The sequence below is a fragment of the Ovis canadensis genome, chromosome 15, assembly GCF_042477335.2.
Source record: "Ovis canadensis isolate MfBH-ARS-UI-01 breed Bighorn chromosome 15, ARS-UI_OviCan_v2, whole genome shotgun sequence".
Classification (NCBI taxonomy): domain Eukaryota; kingdom Metazoa; phylum Chordata; class Mammalia; order Artiodactyla; family Bovidae; genus Ovis; species Ovis canadensis.
Window position 1 is genome coordinate 89496528 of NC_091259.1, and position 24278 is coordinate 89520805.

The 24278-nt window shown below is 43.6% G+C and overlaps 1 protein-coding gene across 2 annotated transcripts in view; it reads right to left on the reverse strand.

The window, feature by feature from the left end:
- LOC138420084 (glycine N-acyltransferase-like) overlaps positions 1-23580 on the reverse strand; it is a 34702-nt gene extending 11122 nt beyond the window's left edge. Inside the window, exons 1-5 of one of the 2 annotated variants that reach the window (XM_069553225.1) lie at positions 23319-23580; positions 19799-19908; positions 10299-10394; positions 7754-7861; positions 836-962 (exon numbers count right to left, since the gene is read on the reverse strand). In XM_069553225.1, the coding sequence (XP_069409326.1) occupies positions 836-962; positions 7754-7861; positions 10299-10376 (313 nt within the window). In that variant the 5' untranslated portion in view covers positions 10377-10394; positions 19799-19908; positions 23319-23580. Of the gene's footprint in view, positions 1-835; positions 963-7753; positions 7862-10298; positions 10395-17372; positions 18132-19798; positions 19909-23318 lie in introns of those variants that run through there. The other variant, XM_069553224.1, reaches the window with a different exon arrangement.
- Between the last annotated feature and the right edge of the window lie 698 nt (positions 23581-24278).

Below are 24278 nucleotides of genomic sequence, written 5' to 3' on the forward strand. Positions count from 1 at the left end.
CTTTAAGTTCTAATTCACTATTGTTGGAGGAGGTCATCAAGAAGACACGTCGCCCTTAACTCTGGAGGCAACTGGAGGCTTCCCCCTCTCTCCCCTGTCCTTGGAAGGGGTGTTCCACTTGCCTTCCAGAAACTGCTCCAAGGACACAGCCTTGAGACAGAAATGTGGTGTTCACATATCTGGACTGGGCACATGACTAAACCCAGATAAGGCCACTATATACTTTTTTTAAAGATTTTGGCAGGCAGATGAGGGGATCCCCTCGTCCTGCAGTCTCCCAGGACAAGCCTGGAGGTGAGTTCTCCTGCTCATTATCTTGCCGCCCGCCAGTCTGGCGTGGCCTGGCCCTTTCTTAGCCTCTCCCTGCCGTGCGCTCATAGGGGCATGGCTTCCGGTCTCCACCCAGGAAGCTCCCCAAGAGCTCTGTGAACTGGCAGCTATGGAGGTGCTGATGGCACGGCCGGCTGAGGGTCTGGGATTGCAGTAGAGATCTAGAGGGCGTGTGCGTGTGTGTGAGAGAGAGAGAGAGTGTGTGAGTGTCAGTCACTCAGTCATGTCAGACTCTTGGGACCCCAGGGACTGTAGCCCACTAGACTCCTCTGTCCCTGGAACTGTCCAGGAAGAACACTGGAGTGGGTTGCCATTTCCTGCTCCAGGGGATCTTCCTGATCCAATGATCACACCCAGGTCTCCTGCATTGCAGGCAGATTCTTTACCTTCTGAGCCCCCAGGAAGCCTGCTATAGGGGATACAGAGGTGCCACTCCAGAGGAAAAGGGACCCTGCAGATCCGACACGGGAGAGTCCGGCAGCCCACCCACATCCTGGCCACTTACTTTGAATCTGCAGATGTTGCTTCCAGTTGATGACTTCTGGTGAGCCAAGGAATTCCTGACATTTCTTTGGGTCCTTGGAGTAGACTTGATAAGTATTGGTGTAGTGATCAAGGTCATCTGTCATCTCCTGTTTGGGTCAGGAAAGTAGAATCAACCAAAATGCATCTGTGTACTGACTGCCATACTAGTTCTCAGTGTTCTATTATGATATTTTAAAAATACTAAATTATTAGCATTTTTTGTTGTATTGATTTTATTGAAGGATTATTTACATTACAAGATCAAGTTAAGAACTCCCTTATTCAATTAATAATGAAAAATGTCCTGAACAAAATTACTTCCAACTCAGTTATTGCTCTAAATTTTCAAACCTAACAAAAATAATCTGTTTAAAATTACTTTCCACCCCTCCATGACACACATGAAGAAGCTTGAAAAGCGACTGACCGCTGAATCTTGCTGTTTCCCACTGCTCTCGAGAACCCTGAGGCTTCTGTGTGTTGCCCAATCCACTTCCATAAGTGTGGTCAATAAACAGCAAAACCCAAGCTAGCAGCTATGGCCAGACTTGGGACTGCGATTTACCCAGTTCTACCAGTTCAGTAAAATAACAATTGAGAAGCAAAATATTTGCCCAAAAGAACACACCCTGCTTTAGGGCAAAGATGTTTAGATTATGTGGGCTATGAACATGTCTTTATTGAAACAGAGACAGGCAACAGGTCACACGATTCTTCCATACATTGTGAAACCAAGAAAAAGATGATGAAATCGACTTGCTTTCTTTAAAAAATATTCAAAGGCTTCCCTGGTGGTCTGGTTAAGACTCCATGTTTCCACCGCAGGAAGCACGGGTTGGGCTGGGGGACAAGCGTTCCATCCCTGGTCGCGGAACTAAGATCCCACATGCTGCACAGAACGGCCAAAATACAAAAATCATGCTGTTGTAAAACCAACAACAATCCCATCAGTAAACAAGCATACTCATTTAAGTATATCTAGTGAAATTATTAAAACTGACACAGGAGGATAAAGGAATAGATAAGAGGAGAAACTTCCTTTACCTCGTACAGAATCAGAAAGCTTTTTCCCCTATAGCTGGAAAATATGCCGCACAACTGCACTTCCTATTCAGCAAGGGTTACTTCTGATCAAACTGTATTTTTAAGAGTAATGCCACCAAAAATGTTGGTATAGGAGACCCCAGACTCTGTCCCTCACAAGGATCAAAAATTAGACAGATCAATAATTAGATCAATTTTGCCTGCTACCCACACACACACACACACAAAAGGCTATGAGAGAGCCCTGGAGTCCAGCAACACAGGAGAATTAAAAAATTGAGACTAGCTGCCCCCAAAGAGAAGAAAGACAGTCGCATTTCGCCTGCATCATCCCATTCACCATGCCAGCATTACCCAGTGCCAAGAGGGAACTCGCCAGCTAGAAAGAGCTCTCTCTCTCACCAAGAGAGGGAGCAGAGGATGAAGGAGCAGCTTCCCCAGCCTTCTAGAGCACCACACCAAGGTCCCACTCCAGTTTCATCCCACCCAGACTGGCCAAACTGAGATAAATAGAGGTGGTTAGAAACAAGAGAGAAATGCAGGGCTACCAGTAGCAGCCATGTGATGGGAGTGAGTCACAGCTCACCCTGACTTGCTCTACAGGAAAATCCAGCAGTTTTTGCCCCTGCAGAAATCAACAGTCAGCTTTGGACCACCTGCAGACATCATCAAATTTTGCGCCACCAGTATTCACATGCTCTGTGTCAGCCACCCGAGACCCTTCTCCCACCTTCCCCAACCAGCTCCTACCGGAACCAGGTCACTGAACCCACAGGCAGCTCTGCAGCTGCACCAATGCAAGCCGACATCTGCCACCGAGCACACGCTGGGGGCTGGCCCCTGCAGCTGTGTGCTTGCGTGCCACTCAGCAGGTGACTGTCGCTGGCCTCCACTGCAATTTGAGAGTGAGAGACGGACTGCAGTCACGAGAGAGTCCACCGATAGCGAGGGTCCCCACGGCTGTCTGTGGGCCTGCATCGGGCCTGCACCCCTGCACTGACCTGCAGCTGCCCCCCCCCAGCTGCCCGCCTGCATGCCTCTGTCCCCAGTCTCCAATTGCTGCGCCCTTGTGGCAAGACCCGTAGACACTGTATTGAGTGCCAACAGCTAGGCCCCCACAGCTGCCAGTGCGCCTGAGCTGGTCCTGGCCCTGCTGCCTGCCGGGGCTCCCACCATTGCGTGCCTGTTTGCAAATGGCCCAGCCACTACCCAAGAGTCTGCCGCTGGCCCCCACAGCTGTGTCTGAACACACCACCGACGGCAGCCACGACCACACCTGCCCTGGCCTGTAGCCACTGGCCTTGGAGGTGTCACTGAGGACCCCGAAAGCCTTGAAGCCACCTCTGACCCCCCGAAATACTCACTAAGGATCACACAGTTGTCAGCGTGGATCCCAGTAGCCTGAGTGGAAAAGCCATCACCCCCGAGCCCTGGAGACAGTGCCCCCACAGCCCCTGCACTCAGTGCCCTGCGCCACTAGACCTGGGGCCGCAGCACGCGCTGGAGAGCCCCAGAAAGTCACTCAGTCATGTCCGACTCTTTGTGACTCTGTGGACTACAGCCAGATCTCTTCTGTCCATGAGATTTCCCAGGCAAGAATACTGGACTGGGTAGCCATTCCCTTCTCCAGGGGATGGAACTCGAGTCTCCTGCATTGCAGGCAGATTCTTTATCATCTGAGCCACCAGGGAAGCTCCTACCCACAAGAAAATGTTCCCTTACCAAAGTCAGTCCATAACGTATGGAAGATTGTTTCTTCAAAAGTTCAGGCACCTATGCAAGGATATAGGGCTCATAAAGAACCCGATGTGAAGAATTGACTCCTTGGAAAAGACCCTGGTGCTGGGAAAGATAAAAGGTGGGAGAAGAAGGGGATGGCAGAGGATGAGATGGTTGGATGGCATCACCGACTCGATGGACATGAGTTTGAGCAAGCTCCAGGAATTGGTGATGTACAGGGAGGCCTGGCGTGCTTCAGTCCATGGGGGTCACAAAGAGTTGGACACAACTGAGTAACTGAACTGAAAAGATCAGGGAAATTTGAAACCACCAAAAGAATACAGTAAACCCCAGCAATTGGCTCCAAAGCAATGGATACCCAGGAATTTCCTAACAAAGAATTCAAAATAATTTTTCCAAAGATGCTCAGAGAGCTATAAGAGAACACAGGAAAATAATTTAACAGTATCAGGACAACAATACAAGAACCAAACGAGACGTTCAGAGATGGAAAACATAAAAAAGAACCAAAGAAAAATTTTGGAAGGGAAGAATAGTAGGAGTATACTGAAGAATTCAATAGAGCGTTTCAGCAACAAAGTAAACCAAACAGAAGAGAGAATCAGAGTCAGACCAGGTGAAATTATCCAACTGGAAGAGCAAAAAGAAGAAGAATAAAAAACAGCGAGGAAAGCCTGTGTGACCTACGAGAGTGAAGTGAAAGCCATTCACTCGTGTCTGACTCTTTGCCACCCCGTGGACTATCGAGTCCAAGGAGTTCTCCAGGCCAGACTACTGAAGTCAGTAGCCTTTCCCTTCTCCAGGGGATCTTCCCAACCCAGGGATCGAACCCAGGTCTCCTGCATTGCAGGTGGATTCTTTACCAGCTGAGCCACCAGGGAAGTCCATATGTCTTGAATACACCTAAATTAATTTCATGAAACCCTTTATCTATAGGATACCTCAAAAGAACCAATTTGTGAATTTATTAATTTCCAGAAGTAGAAGAGAGGGAGAGAGGGAAGAAAGTTTATTTAAAGAAATAATGACTGAGAACTTCCCAATTCTTGGAAGAAATTCGGATATACAAGTTTGAGAAGCTAATAGGTCACCAGACAACTTAAAGAGGACCTCACTTAGATACATTAGAATAATATTGTTGAAAATCCCTTAAGGCGGCTATTTATTAGTCGGTTTCTCAGAGACCTCGCAAGCCAGGAGAAAATAGGGCAATATATTTAAAGCGTGGAAAGAAAGAAACTGTCAACCAAAAATACTTTACCCGTCAAATTTGTTCTTCAGAGACAAGACAGACTTTCACTAACAAATAAAAACTGAAGAAATTCATCACCAAAAGGCATGCCTTATAAGAAATGCCAAAATGGGAACAGTTCTCAGAACAGTTCCAAATAATCCTCTTAAAATAGGCAGAGGAATTGAATAGACATTTTTCCAAAGAAGATATACAAACAGCCAGCAGATACATGAAAAAGTGCTCTATATCACTAGCAGGTAAATGCAAGTCAAGACCACATACATAGCAGAATGCTGCTGCTGCTGCTGAGTCACTTCAGTCGTGTCTGACTCTGTGCAACCCCATAGACGGCAGCCCACCAGGCTCCCCCGTCCCTGGGATTCTCCAGGCAAGAACACTGGAGTGGGTTGCCATTTCCTTCTCCAATGCATGAAAGTGAAAAGTGAAAGTGAAGTCGCTCCGTCGTGACCAGCTCTCTGCGACCCCATGGACTGCAGCCCACCAGGCTCCTCCATCCATTGGATTTTATAGGCAAGAGTACTGGAGTGGGGTGCCATTGCCTTCTCCGACACAGCAGAATGCTTATCATCAAAGAGACAAGAAATAACAAGCATTGGGGCGGGGGGCGGCAGTTTGGAGAAAAAGGAACTCTCGTGCACTGTTGGTGGGAATGTAAATTGGTTTAGCCACTATAGAAATGGTATGCTGGTTTTCCCCCAAATTTAAAACAGAACTGTCCTAGGAACTTGGAACCCCATTCTGGGTGTGCATCCAGAGGAAATGGAAACAGGACCTGGAAGAGACACCTGTGCTCCGTGCTCAGTAGCCACATGGAGACACGGATGAATGGACAGAGACCACGCGGCTCGTCTGTACGGTGGGATATCAGTCAGCCCGGAGAAAGACGCAAATCCTGCCGTTCGTGACACGGGGGTAGACCTTGCATGCACTGTGCTGCATGACATAAGGCAGACAGAGGAAGACGAGTGTGTGTGATGTCTTTTATGTGTGGGATTTTAAAGCACTGAATCATAGAAACAGAGTTGAACGGTGGTTCCTAGAGGCTGGGGACGCCCAGGAGGGGGCAGTGGGGAGATTTTGGTCACAGGGTACAAACTTCCAGTTATAAGACAAGTAAGTTCTGAGGATAAAAGGCACAGAATGAGGACTATAGTTAATGCTGTTTTATATGCAGTTGGGCATTGACCAGTGCAGGAGTTAGGGACAGCAGCTCTCCACACGGCTGAAAATCTGCACAGAGCTTCACAGTCAGCCTTTGCGTCTGCTGTTCTGCATCCACAGATTCAAACATCGTCAGACGGCAGAGTACTGAAGCATGTAATTATTGGCGGAAAAAATATTTAAGTGGACTTGCACAGTTCCAACCCGTGTTCTTCAAGGGTTAACTGTACTTGAAGGTTGCTGAGAGAGCAGGTTTTGAATGATTTCACTAAAAAATAGAATGGTAATTATGAGACAGGAGGGAGTGTTAGCTCAAGTTATGGAGGGAATCACGGTACTGTACGTGTATATCAAATCTGCAACGCTTTAGATCTGACAGAATCTTATATGTCGATGATCGCTCTTCAAGTTGGAAAAGTCTTATTTTTAACACTGTATTTCTGAAAGCAGCTCAGATTTCTATCAATAATTAAAAGTCTTCATTTTACATTGTTATTTAATTTGGTTTCTTGAATATTTATTACCCATTTCACTTCTATAGAAGTTATATTAAATGATAATACATTTATATTACAATTTTACCTGATATTTTAAAATATAATTCTACATTTTATTTTTGAATAAACTTAACTATTAAATAAACTCAACTATTCAATTTCACCAATTAAAAAATTATCATACAATATGTAACCAACAATTCCAACTGTGTAATTTGCTCCTTAATTTTCCTTAATTCACTCTTGTTTCAGACTTTATCTCTTGCAACTGCTTTGAATGAAGTTCTGCTCTGCCACCATGTAAAAAAATCCTATTTATATTCAACATCCAATTTCGGTAAAATTTCTAAGAATCATTCCCCTCCCTGCAGCCTCTACCACATGCTTTTCTCCCCACTGCCTGGTTTTATTTGCTTGACTGATGACCGTAGGTGATAACACGGTGCAGCATCTCAACGGGAAGAGATCATCACAATGAGAAGTTGTGAGTTAGAATGAATGCGATGGTGTGGTTTCAAAAGTGATGTTTTTACAAGGTGTGAAATATTTTCCCCCCCTTAGGTTAAGAGTTTAAAATGGGCTTGATTTGTTACATGTAGAAATCCAGCCTGGGAGATGCTTCTTTGAAGCCTTTCACAAAAGATCAAGCTCTTGTCTACACCATCAGCATAACTCTACATTAGCACCGCCTCCCACTGGTTGCCTCTATTCCCACAAACTGGATGCAAGAAATGACAAAGCGTTTGGTCCTAAGCAGTAGCGGGACCAGTAGTTTTGATTCGGCCCATTTCACACCACGGGGCCCTAGTGGTTCAGACAGTAAGGAATCCACCTGCAATGCAGGAGACATGGCTTCAATCCCTGGGTTGGGAAGATCCCCTGGAGAAGGCAATGGCAGCCCACTCCAGTATTCTTGCCTGGAGAATTCCATGGACAGAGAAGCCTGACAGGCTACAGTCCACAAGGTCGCAAAGAGTCGGACACGACTGGGCAACTAGCCATTTCACACCATGCTGTCATTTCCCTATGGATTTACCTATGATCTCCTCCATGCTGTGGACTTTTTGAAGATAAGGACACGCTGACTATGGCACCTTGGTTTATCTCTCTATTCCCAGGGTCTACCATATTGCCAAGTGCATGGAAAGTACATAGCGAATATGGACATAAATACCTATTCATTCCACATCTGGCCCCTTACCTGCTCCTGAGGGCGGATAACCACTGTATTAAAATCAGGCCACTTGTCCACCAGAGCCTTTAGCTTGAATGGGTTTCCCTGGTTTATGTGGAAGGTGGTCCCATAAACCTGCAGTATTACAAGAAAGTGAGAGGATGATCTTATTAGGAAGAGACGGCAAAGCACAGTGTTTGAGTGCTGCTGCTGCTGCTGAGTCGCTTCAGTCGTGTCCAACTCTGTGCGACCCCAGAGACGACAGCCCACCAGGCTCCCCCGTCCCTGGGATTCTCCAGGCAAGAACACTGGAGTGGGTTGCCATTTGCATAGGACAAGGTTTATTTTTGTGACATAATGGAATTTTTAATTGGAAGGTACCTAGTAAGAACTTCATCAGACCACTGGTGAGATTCTAAGTTTTCCCCCAATAAATATCTTTTAAAAATATTCATATAGAAGATATGCAAACCAATGGAATTTATGAACAGAAATCATGAACTCTCCCATTATAGAATTCAATAAGATCTTTAACAGATTTACATCTGTTCACGTATGTGTGTACATGCTAAATCCCTTCAGTCATGTCTGAATCTTTGTGACCCCATGCCCACCAGGCTCCTCTGTCCATGGGATTTTCCAGGCCGGAGTACTGAAGTGGGGTGCCATTGCCTTCTTCAATAGTTTTCTGAGGATTCATCCAAATTGTTGCAGGTATCCCTAGGTCACTTCTTCTTTATCATTTAATAGTATCCCATAGTACTCTTGCCTGGAAAATCCCATGGACGGAGGAGCCTGATAGGCTGCATTCCATGGGGTCGTGAAGAGTCGGACACGACTGAGTGACTTCACTTTGACTTTTCACTTTCATGCATTGGAGATGGAAATGTCAACCCACTCCAGTATTCTTGCCTAGAGAATCCCAGGGATGGGGGAGCCTGGTGGGCTGCTGTCTATGGGGTCGCACAGAGTCAGACACGACTGAAGCGACTTAGCAGCAGCAGCAGCAGCATAGTATGGATGTACCGCAGCTCATTTAGCCACTCAGCTATGGGAGGACATGTGAGTTGTTTCCAGCTTTTGACTATCATGGATCAGATTGTTATAGACATTAGGGTACATAGTTCTGTGTGAGCATAAACGTGCATTTCTCTAGGGCAAATGCTCAAAGTTGTCGTCGCTGGCTGCGCGCTGGTTGCACGATTGGTTAGACACTTACAAATGGTTTTTAAGAGGGGCTGTACCGTCTCACATTCCAAGCAGTGATGTATGGAGATTCAGTTCATTCTTTTAATAGGATCTGAAGTTGAGGGCCTGTTTTGCTCAAAACATACAGGTAGGCTCTGGGACTTCCCTGGTGGCTCAGATGGTAAAGCGTCTGTCTACAATGCGGGAGACCCGGGTTCAATCCCTGGGTTGGGAGGATCCCCTGGAGAAGGAAATGGCAATCCACTCCAGGACTATTGCCTGGAAAATCCCATGGGCAGAGGAGCCTGGTGGGCTACAGTCGGTGGCGTTGCAAAGAGTCGGACACGACAGAGCGACTTCACGTTCACTTTCAGGCTCTGGAGAGTTGAAACGGAATAAATGGATTATATTTCTGGCCCCAGGAGTAACCAGGGGGGAAAGTTATTAAGTTTTCCTGGCCTCAGATCCGTCTTCCACAATACAGGGAGAAGACTGACTGCCCCTCCTACGGGAGTTTCGAGGCTGACGTGGGTCCACAGATAAGTCCGGCAGCTGCGGTGAAGTGAGGGCTGGACGTGCTTTCCGTTGCCATTGACGACCACGCTGCCGCTGTTCTGGCCTTGAGGCCCCGCTGGCTGCCGCTGGTGCTGGCAGCGGTTCTGTGATTAAACTTCTATCTTTAGATGTGAAAGCAGCTCTTAAAAGCAGTTCAGGGAATTCCCTGGTGGTCCATAGTTAGGACTCATATGCTTTCTCTGTTGAGGACCTGGATTCAATCTCTAGTTAGGGAACTGAGATCTGACAAGTCATTCAGACAAAAAAGAAAAAGAAAAAAATGAAAGAAAAAGCATTTTCCTCCTTTCATCAATCCTCTGCATGTTAAAAGTGAAAATATAAATAAATCTGCATAAATCCAGCCATTCTGTAACAAATACCATTGCCTTAAAGTAATGAATAGGAGATAATTGTTTCTAAATCTCTTCCATGCACACTTGGATTTCAAAGAAATAAGATTTGACCTGTTAAATATTCCAAGAAGATACATGGTGGTTAACTTCACCTCAGGCACAGATGTTTAAAAATGAGTATGTATTTAGATCAATCTTTGAAAGAGAATTCAAGGAAATATTTTTGAGTCTTCAGAGGGTAGTGTTTTTGTAACTTAAAATTATTGGGCAAATCATATAACTGAGAACGCTTCCCTCTTCCAGGACATGAGTGTAATACACTTCCCTTGCCAAGAGACGGTGTGAACTACGTGAGATGTGGTGGGAGTGAGTTCTTACCACAGAAAGAGCACTCGGTAAGAGCTTATTCTCTTCCTGACCTCTTTGGTTCCCTAAGAATGCAGCCCTCTGCTTCCCTAAGAAAGTCCCAAGCTCACCTTTAAGGATTCAGGGATGCTCTTCCTCAAGGCTTTTTCTAGCATCTGCAGCATCTGTGGGCCTTGTAAGTGGAGCATCTTGGCAGGTACCCTAGCCTAGTGAGGACCAAGAAATATCGAGGAATGAGAAGATGCCGAACCAACAGGAAAAGATCCACACAGCTTTACCTGAGTTTTAGAAGGTAACAGGGAGGATACATTTGCCTAGAGTAACTGCCTTGCGAGAGGGAGAGGTATCTAGATCGTTTCCGTGTCTTGCTGTTCTACAATTGTGAATTTCTCCTCTTATATTTTCTTTCAGAAGTCTTATAGGTTCAGTCCCTATATTTGGGTCTACGAAAATTTCAAGTTAACTTTTTGCAAGTGGTACGACGTAAGAGTCGATATTCTTTCCTGCAGGGTAGATTTGTTGTTGATCAGTTACTAACTCGTGTGGCAACTCTTTGGAAACCTATGGACTGCAGCACGCCAGGCTTCCCTGTCCTTCACTGTCTCCTGGAGCAGAAACTGGTTATTTAATTTCTAGTTATTGCAAGGACTGTCCTTTCTCTTTTGAGCTGCTTCGATGCAATTATTGAAAAGCAATTGAGTTTCTATGTATGCATGCATCTCTCAAGTTTCTATTAGTTTAATTGCTCTATATATCTATTCTTATGATTTTTTTTTTACTACTGTTTTTGAGTACTGTGGCTTTATACTAAGCCTTGAAATCTGATAGTGTGGGTCCACCAACTTTTTTAGATGCTTTTTGCTTAGGTTTTTTGCATTTCTGTTTAAATTTTGTAATAATCTTGTGAATTTTTATTAAAAATTTTCTGACATTTATGTTGAGATTGCAGTGAATCTGTAGTTTAGTTATATAAGAAGTAATATCTGAAAAATATTGAATATTTTAGTCTATGAATGTGATGTATCTCTTCATTATTGTAAGTCTTCTTTAAATTTTTTAGCAAAGTATTTTAGTTTTTGGCTATCTTCTGTTGAACTTATCCCCATTCATTCCCTCCTTTGGATGTCATTATAAATAAATACAACACTTCCCAGGTGGCGCTAGTGGTAAAGAACCCACCTGCCAATTCAGGAGAACTAAGAGACACCAATCAGATCCCTGGGTCGGGAAGATGCCCTGGTGGAGGAAATGGCAACTGACTCCAGTATTCTTGCCTGGAAAATCCCGTGGACAGAGAAATCTGGGGGGCTACACTCCATGGGGTCGCAAAGAGTTGGACACAACTAAAGTGACTTAGCACATAAATAAACATATAACTAAATTAAGTGATATTTTGAAGTTTTAAAAAATTTGTTGCTTGTTTATAGAAGTGCAATTTTTCTATATTGGCTTTGTGTAGTGTGACCTTATTGAGTTAACTTATCACCTTTAGTTTTGTCGTTCAGTGGCTAAGTTGTGTCCCACTCTTTGTTACCACATAGACTGCAGTGCCAGGCTCCCCTGTCCTTCACTATCTCCCGGAGTTTACCCAAACCCATGTCCATCGAGTCAGTGATGCCATCCAACCATCTCATCCTCTGCCATCCCCTTCTCCTCCCACCTTCAATCTTTCCCAGCATCAGGGTCTTTTCCAGTGAGTCAACTCTTCCCATTAGGTGGCCAAAGTACTGGAGCTTCAGCATCAGTCCTTCAGTGAATATTCAGGGTTGATTTTCTTTAGGATGGACTGGTTGGATCTTGCAGTCCAAGGGACTCAAGAGTCTTTTTCAGTACCACAGTTCAAAAGCATCAGTTCTGTGGTGCTCAGCTTTCTTTTATGGTCCAACTCTCACATCCATACATGACTACAGGGAAAACCATAGTTTTGACTCTATGGACATTTGTTGGCAAAGAAATGTCTTTGCTTTTTTAATATGCTGTCGAGTTTGTTATAGCTTTCCTTCTAAGGAGCAAGTGTCTTTTAATTCCATGGCTGCAGTCACCATGTGCAGTGATTTGGGAGCCCAAGAAAAGAGAATCTGTCAATGTTCTGCTTTTTCCCCTTCTTCACACCATGAAGTGATGGACCAGATGCCATGATCTTCATTTTTTAAATGCTGAGTTTTAAGCCAGCTTTTTCACTCTCCTCTTTCACCCTCATTCAATAACTCTTTAGTCTCTCTTTGCTTTCATCCATTAAATTGATACCATCTGCCTATCTGAGGTTATTGATATTTCTCCCAGCAATCTTGAATCCAGCTTGTGATTCATCCAGCCTGGCATTTTGCACAATCTACTCTGCACAGAAGTTAACTGAGCAAGGTGACAATATACAGCCTTGACGTACTCCTTTTCCAATTCTGAACCAGTCATTGGTTCCATGTCTGGTTCTAACTGTTGCTTCTTGACTCTCACACAGGTTTCTCAGGAGATAAGTAAGGTGGTCTGATACTCCCATTTCTGTAAGTATTTTCCACAGTTTGTTTTGATCCATACAATCAAAGACTTTAGAGTAATCGATGAAGCAGAAGTAGATGTTCTGGAATTGCCTTGCTTTCTCTATGATCCTACCAATGTTGGCAATTTGATACTGGTTCCTCTGCCTTTTCTAAACCCGGCTGTACATCTGGAAACTCTGGGTTCATGTACTGCTGAAGACTAGCTTGAAGGATTTTGAGCATTACCCTCTAGCATGTGAAATGAGTGCGATTGTACAGTCTTTGGCAGTTTGAGCATTCTTTGGCATCGCCCTTCTTTGGAATGAAAACTAATCTTTCCCACAATTGCCCTCAGTAGTTGTGTATTTTTGCAATTAAAATTTTCTAGATATGTGATCAAAATTTTTTGCAAATGAAGATAATTTTATTTCTTCCATCTGTATGTGTTTTGTTCCTTTTCTTTTCTTATTGTACTGCTTAGAACTTGCAGGAAAATATTTTATAGGAGGTGCTATATGAGCATTCTTCTTGATATTGGGGAAAAGTATTTATTTTATTACTTAAGTTTAGCTGTTAATTTTTCATCGATCACCTTTGTCATGTTGAAAGAGTTGCTCTTTAAGAGGTTTTCTTAAAAATCGTAAATCAATGTTGATATTTGTCAGCCATTCTTAATACATCTATTGGGATAATTATATGATTTTTTTCTTGTTGACATGTTGAATTTTAATTATTATTTTTGAATGCTAAATGATAATATTTTTTGATATAAATCCATTATTCATAAGGTATTATTTTTATATATTGTTGGATCAATTTTATATTATTTTAAAGGATTTTTGCACCTATGTTTGTGAATGATTGATCTATGTTGATCTATATTCTTATTTTCTACTAAAGTTTTTATCTGTTTTGATATAACATTTATGTTCAGAAAATACAAATTGGGAAAAAGTTTCCTCCTCCTCTATTTTCTTAAGAGAATTGATATTTCTTCATCAAGTATTTGTTTATTTCCACAGTGAAGCCATCTGGATTTGGAAATATTTTTATTTACAATTAAATTTCTCTGTGGAAATGTTTTAACTACAAATTCAATTTCCTTTGTAAATATATGGCTTTTCTGATTTTTGAGGTAACTTCTGGTTATTTAGTAGGGTCTTCTCTGGTGGCTCAGACAGTGAAGAATCTGCTTGCAATGCAGGAGACCCAGGTTTGACCCATGGGTCGAGAAGATCCTCTGGAGAAGGGAATGGCAACCCACTCCAGTGTTCTTGCCTGGAGAATCCCATGGACAGAGGAGCCTGGCAGGCTACAGTCCATGCAGTTACAGAGTCAGACACTTCTGGCTATTTATTTAAGTCATTAAAGGAATTTTTTTTCCATTTCATCTAAGCTGTAGGATTTATTGCACAAAGTCGTCTATGTTTTCTCATCCATTAAATGTCTGTGGGATCTACAGTAGTGTTCCCTCACTCATCACTGACGGTCCTGGCAATTCATGTTCTTTTTCAAAACTTCTTGCTCAGTTTAGAGCAGGGTTCCCTAAATTTAGCACTATTTATATTTCAGTCTAGATAAGTCTTTGTTGGGGGAGGCAATTCTATGCATCACAGAACGTATAATAACATCACTAGACTCTATTAACTAGCTCTCAATAGTAACACTTCCACTCTCAGCTGTGAGAAACAAAAATGTCTCTAGGCATTTATATCATCTTCCTGACCCCAGGATTTGTTGTTGCTCAGTCACTAGGTGGTGTCCAACCCTTTGAGACCCCATGGACTGCAACACACCAGGCTCTTCTGTCCTCCACTATTTCCCAGAGTTTGCTCAAATTCATCTGCATTGAGTCAGTGATGCTATCTAACCATCTCCTCCTCTGCTGCCTTCTCCTTTTGCCTTCAATCCTTCCCAGCACCAAGGAGAAGTCCAGCGTTCCAGGAGGCAAATGTGACTTTTTGTCTGAAAGCCTCCTGTAAGAGACAAAAGGAGTTTGATGCCAAATTTCTAGGGTTGTAACACTGCCTCTTAAGAAACCTATATGCAAGTCAGGAAGCAACAGTTAGAACTGCACATGGAACAACAGACTGACTCCAAATAGGAAAAGGAGTACGTCAAGGCTGTATGTTGTCACCCTGCTTATTTAACTTCTATGTGGAGTACATCATGAGAAATGCTGGGCTGGAAGAAACACAAGCTGGAATCAAGATTGCCGGGAGAAATATCAATAGCCTCAGATATGCAGATGACACCACCCTTATGGCAGAAAGTGAAGAGGAACTCAAAAGCCTCTTGATGAAAGTGAAAGAGGAGAGTGAAAAAGTTGGCTTCAAGCTCAACATTCAGAAAACGAAGATCACGGCATCTGGTCTCATCACTTCATGGCAGATAGATGGGGAAACAGTGGAAACAGTGTCAGACTTTATTTTGGGGGGCTCCAAAATCACTGCAGATGGTGACTGCAGGCATGAAATTAAAAGACGCTTACTCCTTGGAAGGAAAGTTATGACCAACCTAGATAGCATACTGAAAAGCAGAGACATTACTTTGCCGACTAAGGTCCGTCTAGTCAAGGCTATGGTTTTTCCTGTGGTCATGTATGGATGTGAGAGTTGGCCTGTGAAGAAAACTGAGCGCTGAAGAATTGATGCTTTTGAACTGTGGTGTTGGAGAAGACTCTTGAGAGTCCCTTGGACTGCAAGGAGATCCAACCAGTCCATCCTAAAGGAGATCAGTCCTGGGTGTTCACTGGAGGGACTGATGCTGAAGCTGAAACTCCAGTACTTTGGCCACCTCATGTGAAGAGTTAACTCACTGGAAAAGACCCTGATGCTGGCAGGGACTGGGGGCAGGAGGAGAAGGGGATGACAGAGGATGAGATGGCTGGATGGTGTCCCCATTCGATGGACGTGAGCCTGAGTGAACTCCGGGAGTTGGTGATGGACAGGGAGGCCTGGAGTGCTGCAGTTCATAGGGTCGCAAAGAGTCAGACACGACTGAGCAACTGAACTGAACAGAACTGAACATTGTTACAATACTGCAAGCCATTTAATATGAGGCTGTTCTGTTAGGCAGGCACACATACACACAGCGGAAAGTACCACCATCCTCACCAGCAACAGCAAAACATGTTGCCTTGTTAATGAGTAGATTGAAAACTGAAGAGGCTCTAGAATACTGCCCAGTCATCATGAGCTTTTAGCTTTGGCAGAGGTCAAAGCCAAAACACAAAAAAATAATAAGCACTTCAGAGCCAGCCATCGTGACTGGAAATATTTGCAAAATGTTGAACAATTTAAACAAAGAAAGCAAACTCTAGTTAAATAAAACACTAACAAATAGAAACAAACAGGGCACGTCCTTGATGTCTAGCACTAGGAGAAGATTACGTAAACGATGATCTCAGTACGCTACGATTCTAGGAGCCATTGACATAATAACTATGCCACGCACGGGAGAATCCTAAAATCAAAGGAGAAAATGTAGAACACAAAACAGTACCTGATCCTTGATTACACCGTGTAAATCTCTGCTTAGACACAGTCAATATGCAACATAATATGAGAACTGGAGGGAGGTAGAAAGAGAAACTTAGAAGGGAAAACAAGACGTGAAAAGCCGCTTAATGCAAACCAAGAGAGTGGCACTGACATGCACACTCGCCCATGTGTGAATTAGATGGCTAGCTGGAAGCTGCTGTGTAACAGGGAGCTCAGCTCAGTGGTGATGACTTATGGGGGCCATGGGGTGGGTGGGGAGCCTCACGAGGGAGGGGACCTCATGAGTGAGTGAACATGGCTCAGTGTCCCACTGTTTGCGACCCGGTAGACTGCAGCCCCCCAGGCTCCTCTGTCCAAGGAATTCTCCAGGCAAGAGTACTGGAGTGGGTTGCCATTTCCTCCTCCAGGGCATCTTCCCGACCCAGGGATTGAACCCAGGACTCCTGCATTGTAGGCAGATTCTTTACCATCTGAGCCACCAGGGAAGCCCAGGGAAGGGATATATGTTGCAGATAGCTGATTCGCTTTGTTGTACAGCAGGAAGCAACTCAACGTTGTAAAGCAGTTATATTTCAACTTAAAAAAAACCTAAAAAAGCCATTTTATGGCCATAACATTATTGATAAAATATTTTACGTTAACTTTCTTTTTCACAGGATCTGAATTAATGAGCGTGCATTCTAGTCTCTGTGCTTCTGCATATTTCCTCTCTGACTTTGAAGCGACTACTTTGCTTTCTTGGTTAACCTTTATCTAAGGAACAAGCTACCTCCTGTAGAATGTTTCCTAAAAGAGTAAACAGAACCACGTCTGCGTCATGTCTCAACACTGTGGGTGTGTTAGGTGAATGCTGCCTGGCTCAGCATCCTTCCTGCACGTGTTACTACCCCTCCACTCACCCGCCAACTCCCAAACCCCCTCCGTTCTATTCATCTGCTCAGAACGGAAAGCTGGCTTCGTCCTTCCAAGAAGTCGTTTTCTTTTTTCCCCCACAGTACGTCTATCATATACACAGTAGAGGCAATGCATTATTTCCAAATCAAATAGGCTCCCTCCCCTTTGGCATAAATATCAATCAATAAGCTCGGCACTTCCTGTCTAAAACCGACAAGAGCATCTGATTTTTCCTACCCTCTTGTGGGAAGAAAAGGGAGGAGGTGAGTATCAGAGAGCAGCAATTCTCTCCGCTGAGGTGAGTCCTCACCTGGAAAGCTGTCTCCACAGAGAAGAGTCCCAAGGAGCCAATGAGAAGCAGCAGCCTTTTCCAGAACGTGAAATGCTCGTCTCCTGGCACGCCCAGCCAGGAGCTGCAAAGTGGGTTGTGGTAGTTTTTCTACAGAAACAGCTAAGCTGGAGCTGTCAGTGTGGACCCTTCCTCCTTAAAAAGGAAGGGAGATGGTTCAGGGAGCTGGTGCAGCCGCGCCTGGGCCTCTGGGCCCTCCTTCTGGGTCACATGTGCTGCTGTTTCTGCAAATCCGGGAGTCTGGTTGGAACTCAGCATTTGTAACCCTACTGTTTACCAGTCATGTCTCTATGACCAAAGCAGCTAACACCTCTTTGCCTCTGTTTCCTTATCTATAGGTGAGATCAATAACACTGCCTACACTTACTAGGTTTCTGCTTTGTTACGTTAAACAGGCTAACATTTGTGAGCTGCTTAGGGAAGTACCTGAGAAATACAAGATATGTATATTAATGTCTCTTAAATGAAAGAGAACAAAACAAAATTACGCACATATACCGTGTAAGCTGCCTGGGTAAATGCGTCTCTCAAAATATTGAGTGAAAGCCTTTTTTCCCTGTGGTTACAGATCCAGTCCCTTTGGATGTGATCATTCTAATGTGAGGCGCTGAAGAGAAGAATGTCAGGGGGAGGTGATATACTACTCCGTCCTTAACAGTCCTGCACAGTGTGAGTTTTTATTATAAACATCCCCACCAAAGCTCTCGTTTATGTTGACTCAAGGTGGCTCTTCGTAACTAGCTCATTATATATAAGTGAAGATGCTCATGTACTGGGTTAGATAAGGTTTTGCCTTCACTCGGGATTCCTGGTATTCAAGGAAAACAAATTCATGTTTAAACATTATCAAGGGATTTCCCTTGGAGTCCAGAGGTTAAGAATCCACCTTGCAAAGCAGGGGAAGCAGGTTCAATCCCAGGTTAGGGAACTAAGCCCACACAGCTGGAGAGACAGCACACTGCAATGAAGACGCTGAATAAGGCAGCCAAGATCCCTCGTGTTGCAACTAGGGCCCAGCAGGACCAAATAAGCAAATAAACATTTTTTTTAAAAAAAACCAAAACCACATAAAGAAATTTAAAAAAATTATCAGCAGTCAGATAGCTTAACACACATAATATATCTTGCAAACAGAGGTAAAGCATGGAGGCAAGTTACTTTTATGTTATCAGGGATAGTGCTTCCCTGTGGCTCAGCTGGTAAAGAATCTGCCTGCAATGCAGGAGACCTGGGTTCAATCCCTGGGTTGGGAAGACCCTCTAGAGAAAGGAAAGGCTCCCCACTCCAGTATTCTGGCCTGGAGAATTCCATGGACAGCATAGTCCATGGGGTTGCAAAGAGTTAGACACAACAGAGTGACTTTCACTTATCAGTGATCTAACTTGGGAAAAGAAACAGTTTCTTGCTGTAGAAGCATTGAAATCTGCTGTAAAAACATTGAAACATTTTATTTATCTTACATATAGATGGCTCCAGCTCATTTTTGGTGTTAGTTCTGTGAGAGTTGGACCATAAAGAAGCTGAGTGCCAAAGAATTGATGCTTCTGAACTGTGGTGTTGAAGAAGACTCATGAGAGTCCCTTGGACTGCAAGGAGATCCAACCAGTCCATCTTAAAGGAAATCAGTCCTGAATATTCAATGGCACAGACTCTTTACCAGTCAGTCAAATAAAATTCAAACTCTAGGCTAAAAAACACAAACTAATTTGACACGGTCGCATAGAATGAAGTGTGTTCTTTACAACAACCTAAGGCTAGAGGTGTCCCATTAGCTAGCAGGCGTAACTCCAGGTATACTTGACAGTTCCAGACTCTAGAAAAGACCTATAGTCCACTGAGGGAGTTAGGGAAGAAATACACGGGCATGGTCTAAGATTCCCAAAGTCCTGACTTAGAGAAGAACCTGATTCCCCCATAGGATAAGAACCCAGGAGCCTCTTGTGAGGTGTGGTTAAAATGACTAACTCGGTAGGTTCTCCATGTCTGGGTTATGTCACAAAAAACAGTTCCCGATCCTCAGGAATATGTGTATATTTGTCTTCATAGCACAAGGATATTTACTTTTTGTAGTATTGTCCCCCCAAAGAAGCGTCATTATTGGTAAAATCAATGTAACACAGTTTAGCACCATCCTTTTTATTCTATGTCTAAGAAATTTGAAATCCCATGGACAGAGGAGGCTGGCGGGCTACAGTCTATAGGGTCACAAAGAGTTGGACACGACTGAAGCGACTTAGCATGCACACACATTACTAGACAGGAAATGACTCTCAATAGTGACAAAGGGCTAGTCTGGCTGAGGATGGAGTGATTGAAATGATTAGGCTGAAAGATAATATTTTTATATTCTTGAACAAATTTAATCAAGTCTTATCAACATGACTTACCAAAAGTATTGTTCCAGGGACTTTCCTGGTGGTCCATTGGTTAAGACTTCACTCTTCCAATTCAAGGGGCACGGATTCCATCGCTGGTTAGGGAGCTACAATTCCATACACTATGGGGTGCAGTAAAAAAAAAATTGTTCCAGAAAATATTCCATGAATGTTTATTAACAGTGTCTTTCTAACATTCCTAAAATCTAGCTGTTGATCAGAATATTCTTGTTAAATTTAGTTCAGTTCAGTCGCTCAGTTGTGTCCGACTCTTTGCGACCCCATGAACCTCAGCACGCCAGGCCTCCCTGTCCATCACCAACTCCCAGAGTTCACTCAGACTCATGTCCATCAAGTCGGTGATGCCTTCCAGCCATCTCATCCTCTGTCGTCCCCATCTCCTCCTGCCCCCAATCCCTCCCAGCATCAGGGTCTTTTCCAATAAGTCAACTCTTCGCATGAGGTGGCCAAAGTACTGGAGTTTCAGCTTCAGCATCAGTCCTTCCAATGAACACCCAGGACTGATCTCCTTTGGGACGGACTGGTTGGATCTCCTTGCAGTCCAAGGTACCCTCAAGAGTCTTCTCCAACACCACAGTTGAAAAGCCTTGATTCTTTGGTGCTCAGCTTTCTTCACAGTCCAACTCTCACATCCATACATGACCACTGGAAAAACCATAGCCTTGACTAGATGGACCTTTGTAGGCAAAGTAATGTCTCTGGTTTTGAATATGCTATCTAGGTTGGTCATAACTTTCCTTCCAAGGAGTAAGCGTCTTTTAATTTCATGGCTGCAATCACCATCTGCAGTGATTTTGGAGCCCCAAAATATAAAGTCTGACACTGTTTCCACTGTTTCCCCATCTATTTCCCATGAAGTGATGGGACAGGATGCTGTGATCTTCATTTTCTGAGTGTTGAGCTTGAAGCCAACTTTTTTCACTCTCCTCTTTCACTTTCATCAAGAGGCTTTTGAGTTCCTCTTCACTTTCTGCCATAAGGGTGGTGTCATCTGCATATCTGAGGTTATTGATATTTCTCCCAGCAATCTTGATTCCAGCTTGTGCTTCTTCCAGCCCAGCATTTCTCATGATGTACTCTGTATATAAGTTAAATGAGCAGGGTGACAACATACAGCCTTGATGTACTCCTTTTCCTATTTGGAACCAGTCAGTTGTTCCATGTCCAGTTCTAACTGTTGCTTCCTGACCTGCATATAGGTTTCTCAAGAGGCAGGTCCGATTGTCTTGTACTCCCATCTCTTTCAGAATTTTCCACAGTTTATTGTGATCCACACAGTCAAAGGCTTTGGCATCGTCAATAAAGCAGAAATAGATATTTTTCTGGAACTCTCTTGCTTTTTCAATGATCAAGCAGATGTTGGCAATTTAATCTCTGGTTCCTTTGCCTTTTCTAAAGCCAGCTTGTACATCTGAATGTTCATCAGTTAAATATATGTCCATTATTTATGGATTCTTTTTTTTAGGAGCTATCAAGTGCAGAAATTCTTTAAGTTCACTGAACCAGCAATGACTTGGAAGAAGTAATTTATGGAGTCAGGATGGGATTGTTTTTAAAACCTAACCAAGGTATTATTTGTAGTTAAGCGTGGCCCACACATGGAGTTAGTGGTGAACTCGCCTGCCAATGCAGGGGACGTAAGAGATGTGGGTTCCACCCTGGGTGGGGAAGATCCCCTGGAGAAGGAAATGGCAACCCACCCCAATATTCTTGCCTGCAGAATCCCATGGATAGAGGAGCCTGGTGGGCCACAGTCCATGGGGTCACAAAGAGTTGGATACAACTAAAGTGACTTAGCACAAGGCAAGGGAAACATTTTGTGAATTAGAATTGCATAACCTTAACCTAGAAAAAAGAATACTACAATCTAAGCAACAAAGGACAAAATGTTATAAACAGAATAGAACTATTAGTAGTTGGCGACAATCTGGGAGAACTTGGTTCAGTGGGTTTTGGTGGAAGCTGACTAATTAATATAGATTTCTGGTTTGGGTTTTGTTTGTTTTGAGGCAATTTTGTGAACCATCTACTTTCAGACGCTCCCTAAAAAGTGAATTTTAAGACTTTTGATGCTTTTCTAATTCTTATTATTTGAATATTAGTCCATGGAGCCTTCCAGAGGAATTGGTCATCAGAAATACCCATAGAATCCCTTCCAGAGAGGCTCCAAGGAAGTCATTCTCAGATTTCTTTCCCAGAATCACATGCTTTATAGCTCAGGCAGGGATTGGTCATGTAATTGATGAGGAAATGTAGCCTGCTCCTATTGAAGACAGCTCAGATGGTAGTATAGATAGCTCCAGCTTTTCAACATTTACCTCGGTCAGGTTGTAAAATATTGGGATTTAGTACTGATGGAGCTATTTCCTGACATGGAGCTGCCAATGAAGGGATCAGACCCACACAGGATGAGACATTATTGAATAACATTCAGCAATAAAATGAATGAAGTATTGACACACACATCACACATTAATAACACCTTTTAAGAGAGAGAATCTGTGTATTAAATATCTTAAGTTTTTGCATGTCCAACTATTTCTTTAATTTGATCTTTTAATTAGAGCCTGTTTTCCCTGTCTTTATGATGGTGGATTTAAGACCTTTTCGGAGAATCTCCATGGTATCATTTCTCTGTTTACTAACTGTCTAGGGTTGTTAATGAGAAGTCTGAAGTCAGGAAGATTCTAATTCTTCTCATCATAACCAGGTTATCCCCTCTCTCCAAAACCTTGTAGGATCTTGTCTTCCCCTCTGGTGCTGAGAAATTTCACAGTGATATATCGGAGGAGTTCTTTTCACACTCAGTTTTAAGTGAGTTATTTCAGTCTTAAGCCATTCCTCATTTTTGGAAAGTCAGCCGCATCTTCCGGAGAAGGCGAAGGCACCCCCTCCAGTACTCTTGCCTGGAAAGTCCCATGGGCGGAGGAGCCTGGTGGGCTGCAGTCCATGGGGTCTCGAAGAGTCGGACACCACTGAGCGACTTCACTTTCACTTTTCACTTTCATGCGTTGGAGAAGGAAATGGCAACCCACTCCAGTGTTCTTGCCTGGAGAATCCCAGGGACGGGGGAGCCTGGCAGGCTGCCGTCTATGGGGTCGCACAGAGTCAGACACGACTCAGCAGCAGCCGCCGCATCTTCTGACGCTCCTGCCGCCTCTTTGTCTTCTCCCTTTTGCGCTGTTTTCGTAACACCACTCTCTGCTCTCATTTTTTGGAATGCCACTTAGATGAGTGTCCAGACTTGTCGATGTTGTTCAGTTTTCCTATGTTTTCTTTCCTATTTTCCATCCAGTGTCCGTTCTATGTGATGTTCTGACATACACCATCTACCGGAACTTCTTACCTTTCTAATTATCTATCAGCTGTGTCCACTTTGCTACTCGGAACATCTACTGAGATTTCTATTCAAAGTTCCAGTACTTAATTTCCAAAATTAGAGGTTGACTAGAGGTTGGTCCCTTCTATGAATATAATACACCAACAACTATGCTTTCCTAAAATCTCCTACCTGCCCAGTGTCTGTTTCGGCAGCTGTGAATTCACCCACAGGCTGAGTTTTATGCCTCTTTCCTTGTCAATTCTTTGGTCATTGCTGGTTTTCCTTTTATGTTTGAGTGTGAGAGTTCCTATTCACAATTTACTCCACATCCCTGGTATTTTGGGGGATGAGAGTGGAATGTTACAGACTGTGGAATCATTTGCCCTCTTTGTGTGAGGCCCTCCCCTCTTGCAAAGGTCATAGTTCTCTGTTGCTTCCAGTACCCAAAGCCCCTCCTTTACCTTCTCCGGCCCCTCAAATGCCTTCTGCTTGAGTAACACTCACATTTGCAAACTAGTCAGCAAAAAATCAGGATGGAACCAAAGGTCAACCAGCCAAGTTTACATAATCTAGCTCTGAGCAATAACAAGCCTGGGTTAGGATTATTCCAGTTTGCTGGCTGGGGGCTGATTCTGCCCTATGTGTTCTTCTGGCTGACATTTCACACATGTGTTACAGGGGGCCGTTTCTTAGACTTTCATTTCAGCCTGGTCTTGGTCCTTCTCCTTCTCCAGCTTACAGGAAATCCTCAACACATCTGGAATGTCAACAGATTACTTTTTCTCTTACTCCAAGCAGTGTTAATTTAATCACATAACGAAGCTTAGGCAAATGATTACTGGCCTCCATCTGGAATCTTGAGCCAGTTCTTTAACTTGTATTTCCACAATCCTTTTCATATCTGTTTTTACAGGTGCATGTATTTTTATCTGCATTAAAAAAAAAAAAAAGAAACAAAATTCAACAGTGTTGATGAGATTTGCCCAGTATCATCCACTGAGTGGCTGAATCTTACTTGTAATTCAGACACATTCCTGACCCCTAATCTCATGTTTTTACCACATTACCCAGGGTACGAGACTTAGGTATCCTAAGCCGATCATCTCTAAGTATATAACATGCAGCAGTCATAAAGCTCTTTCACTTGCA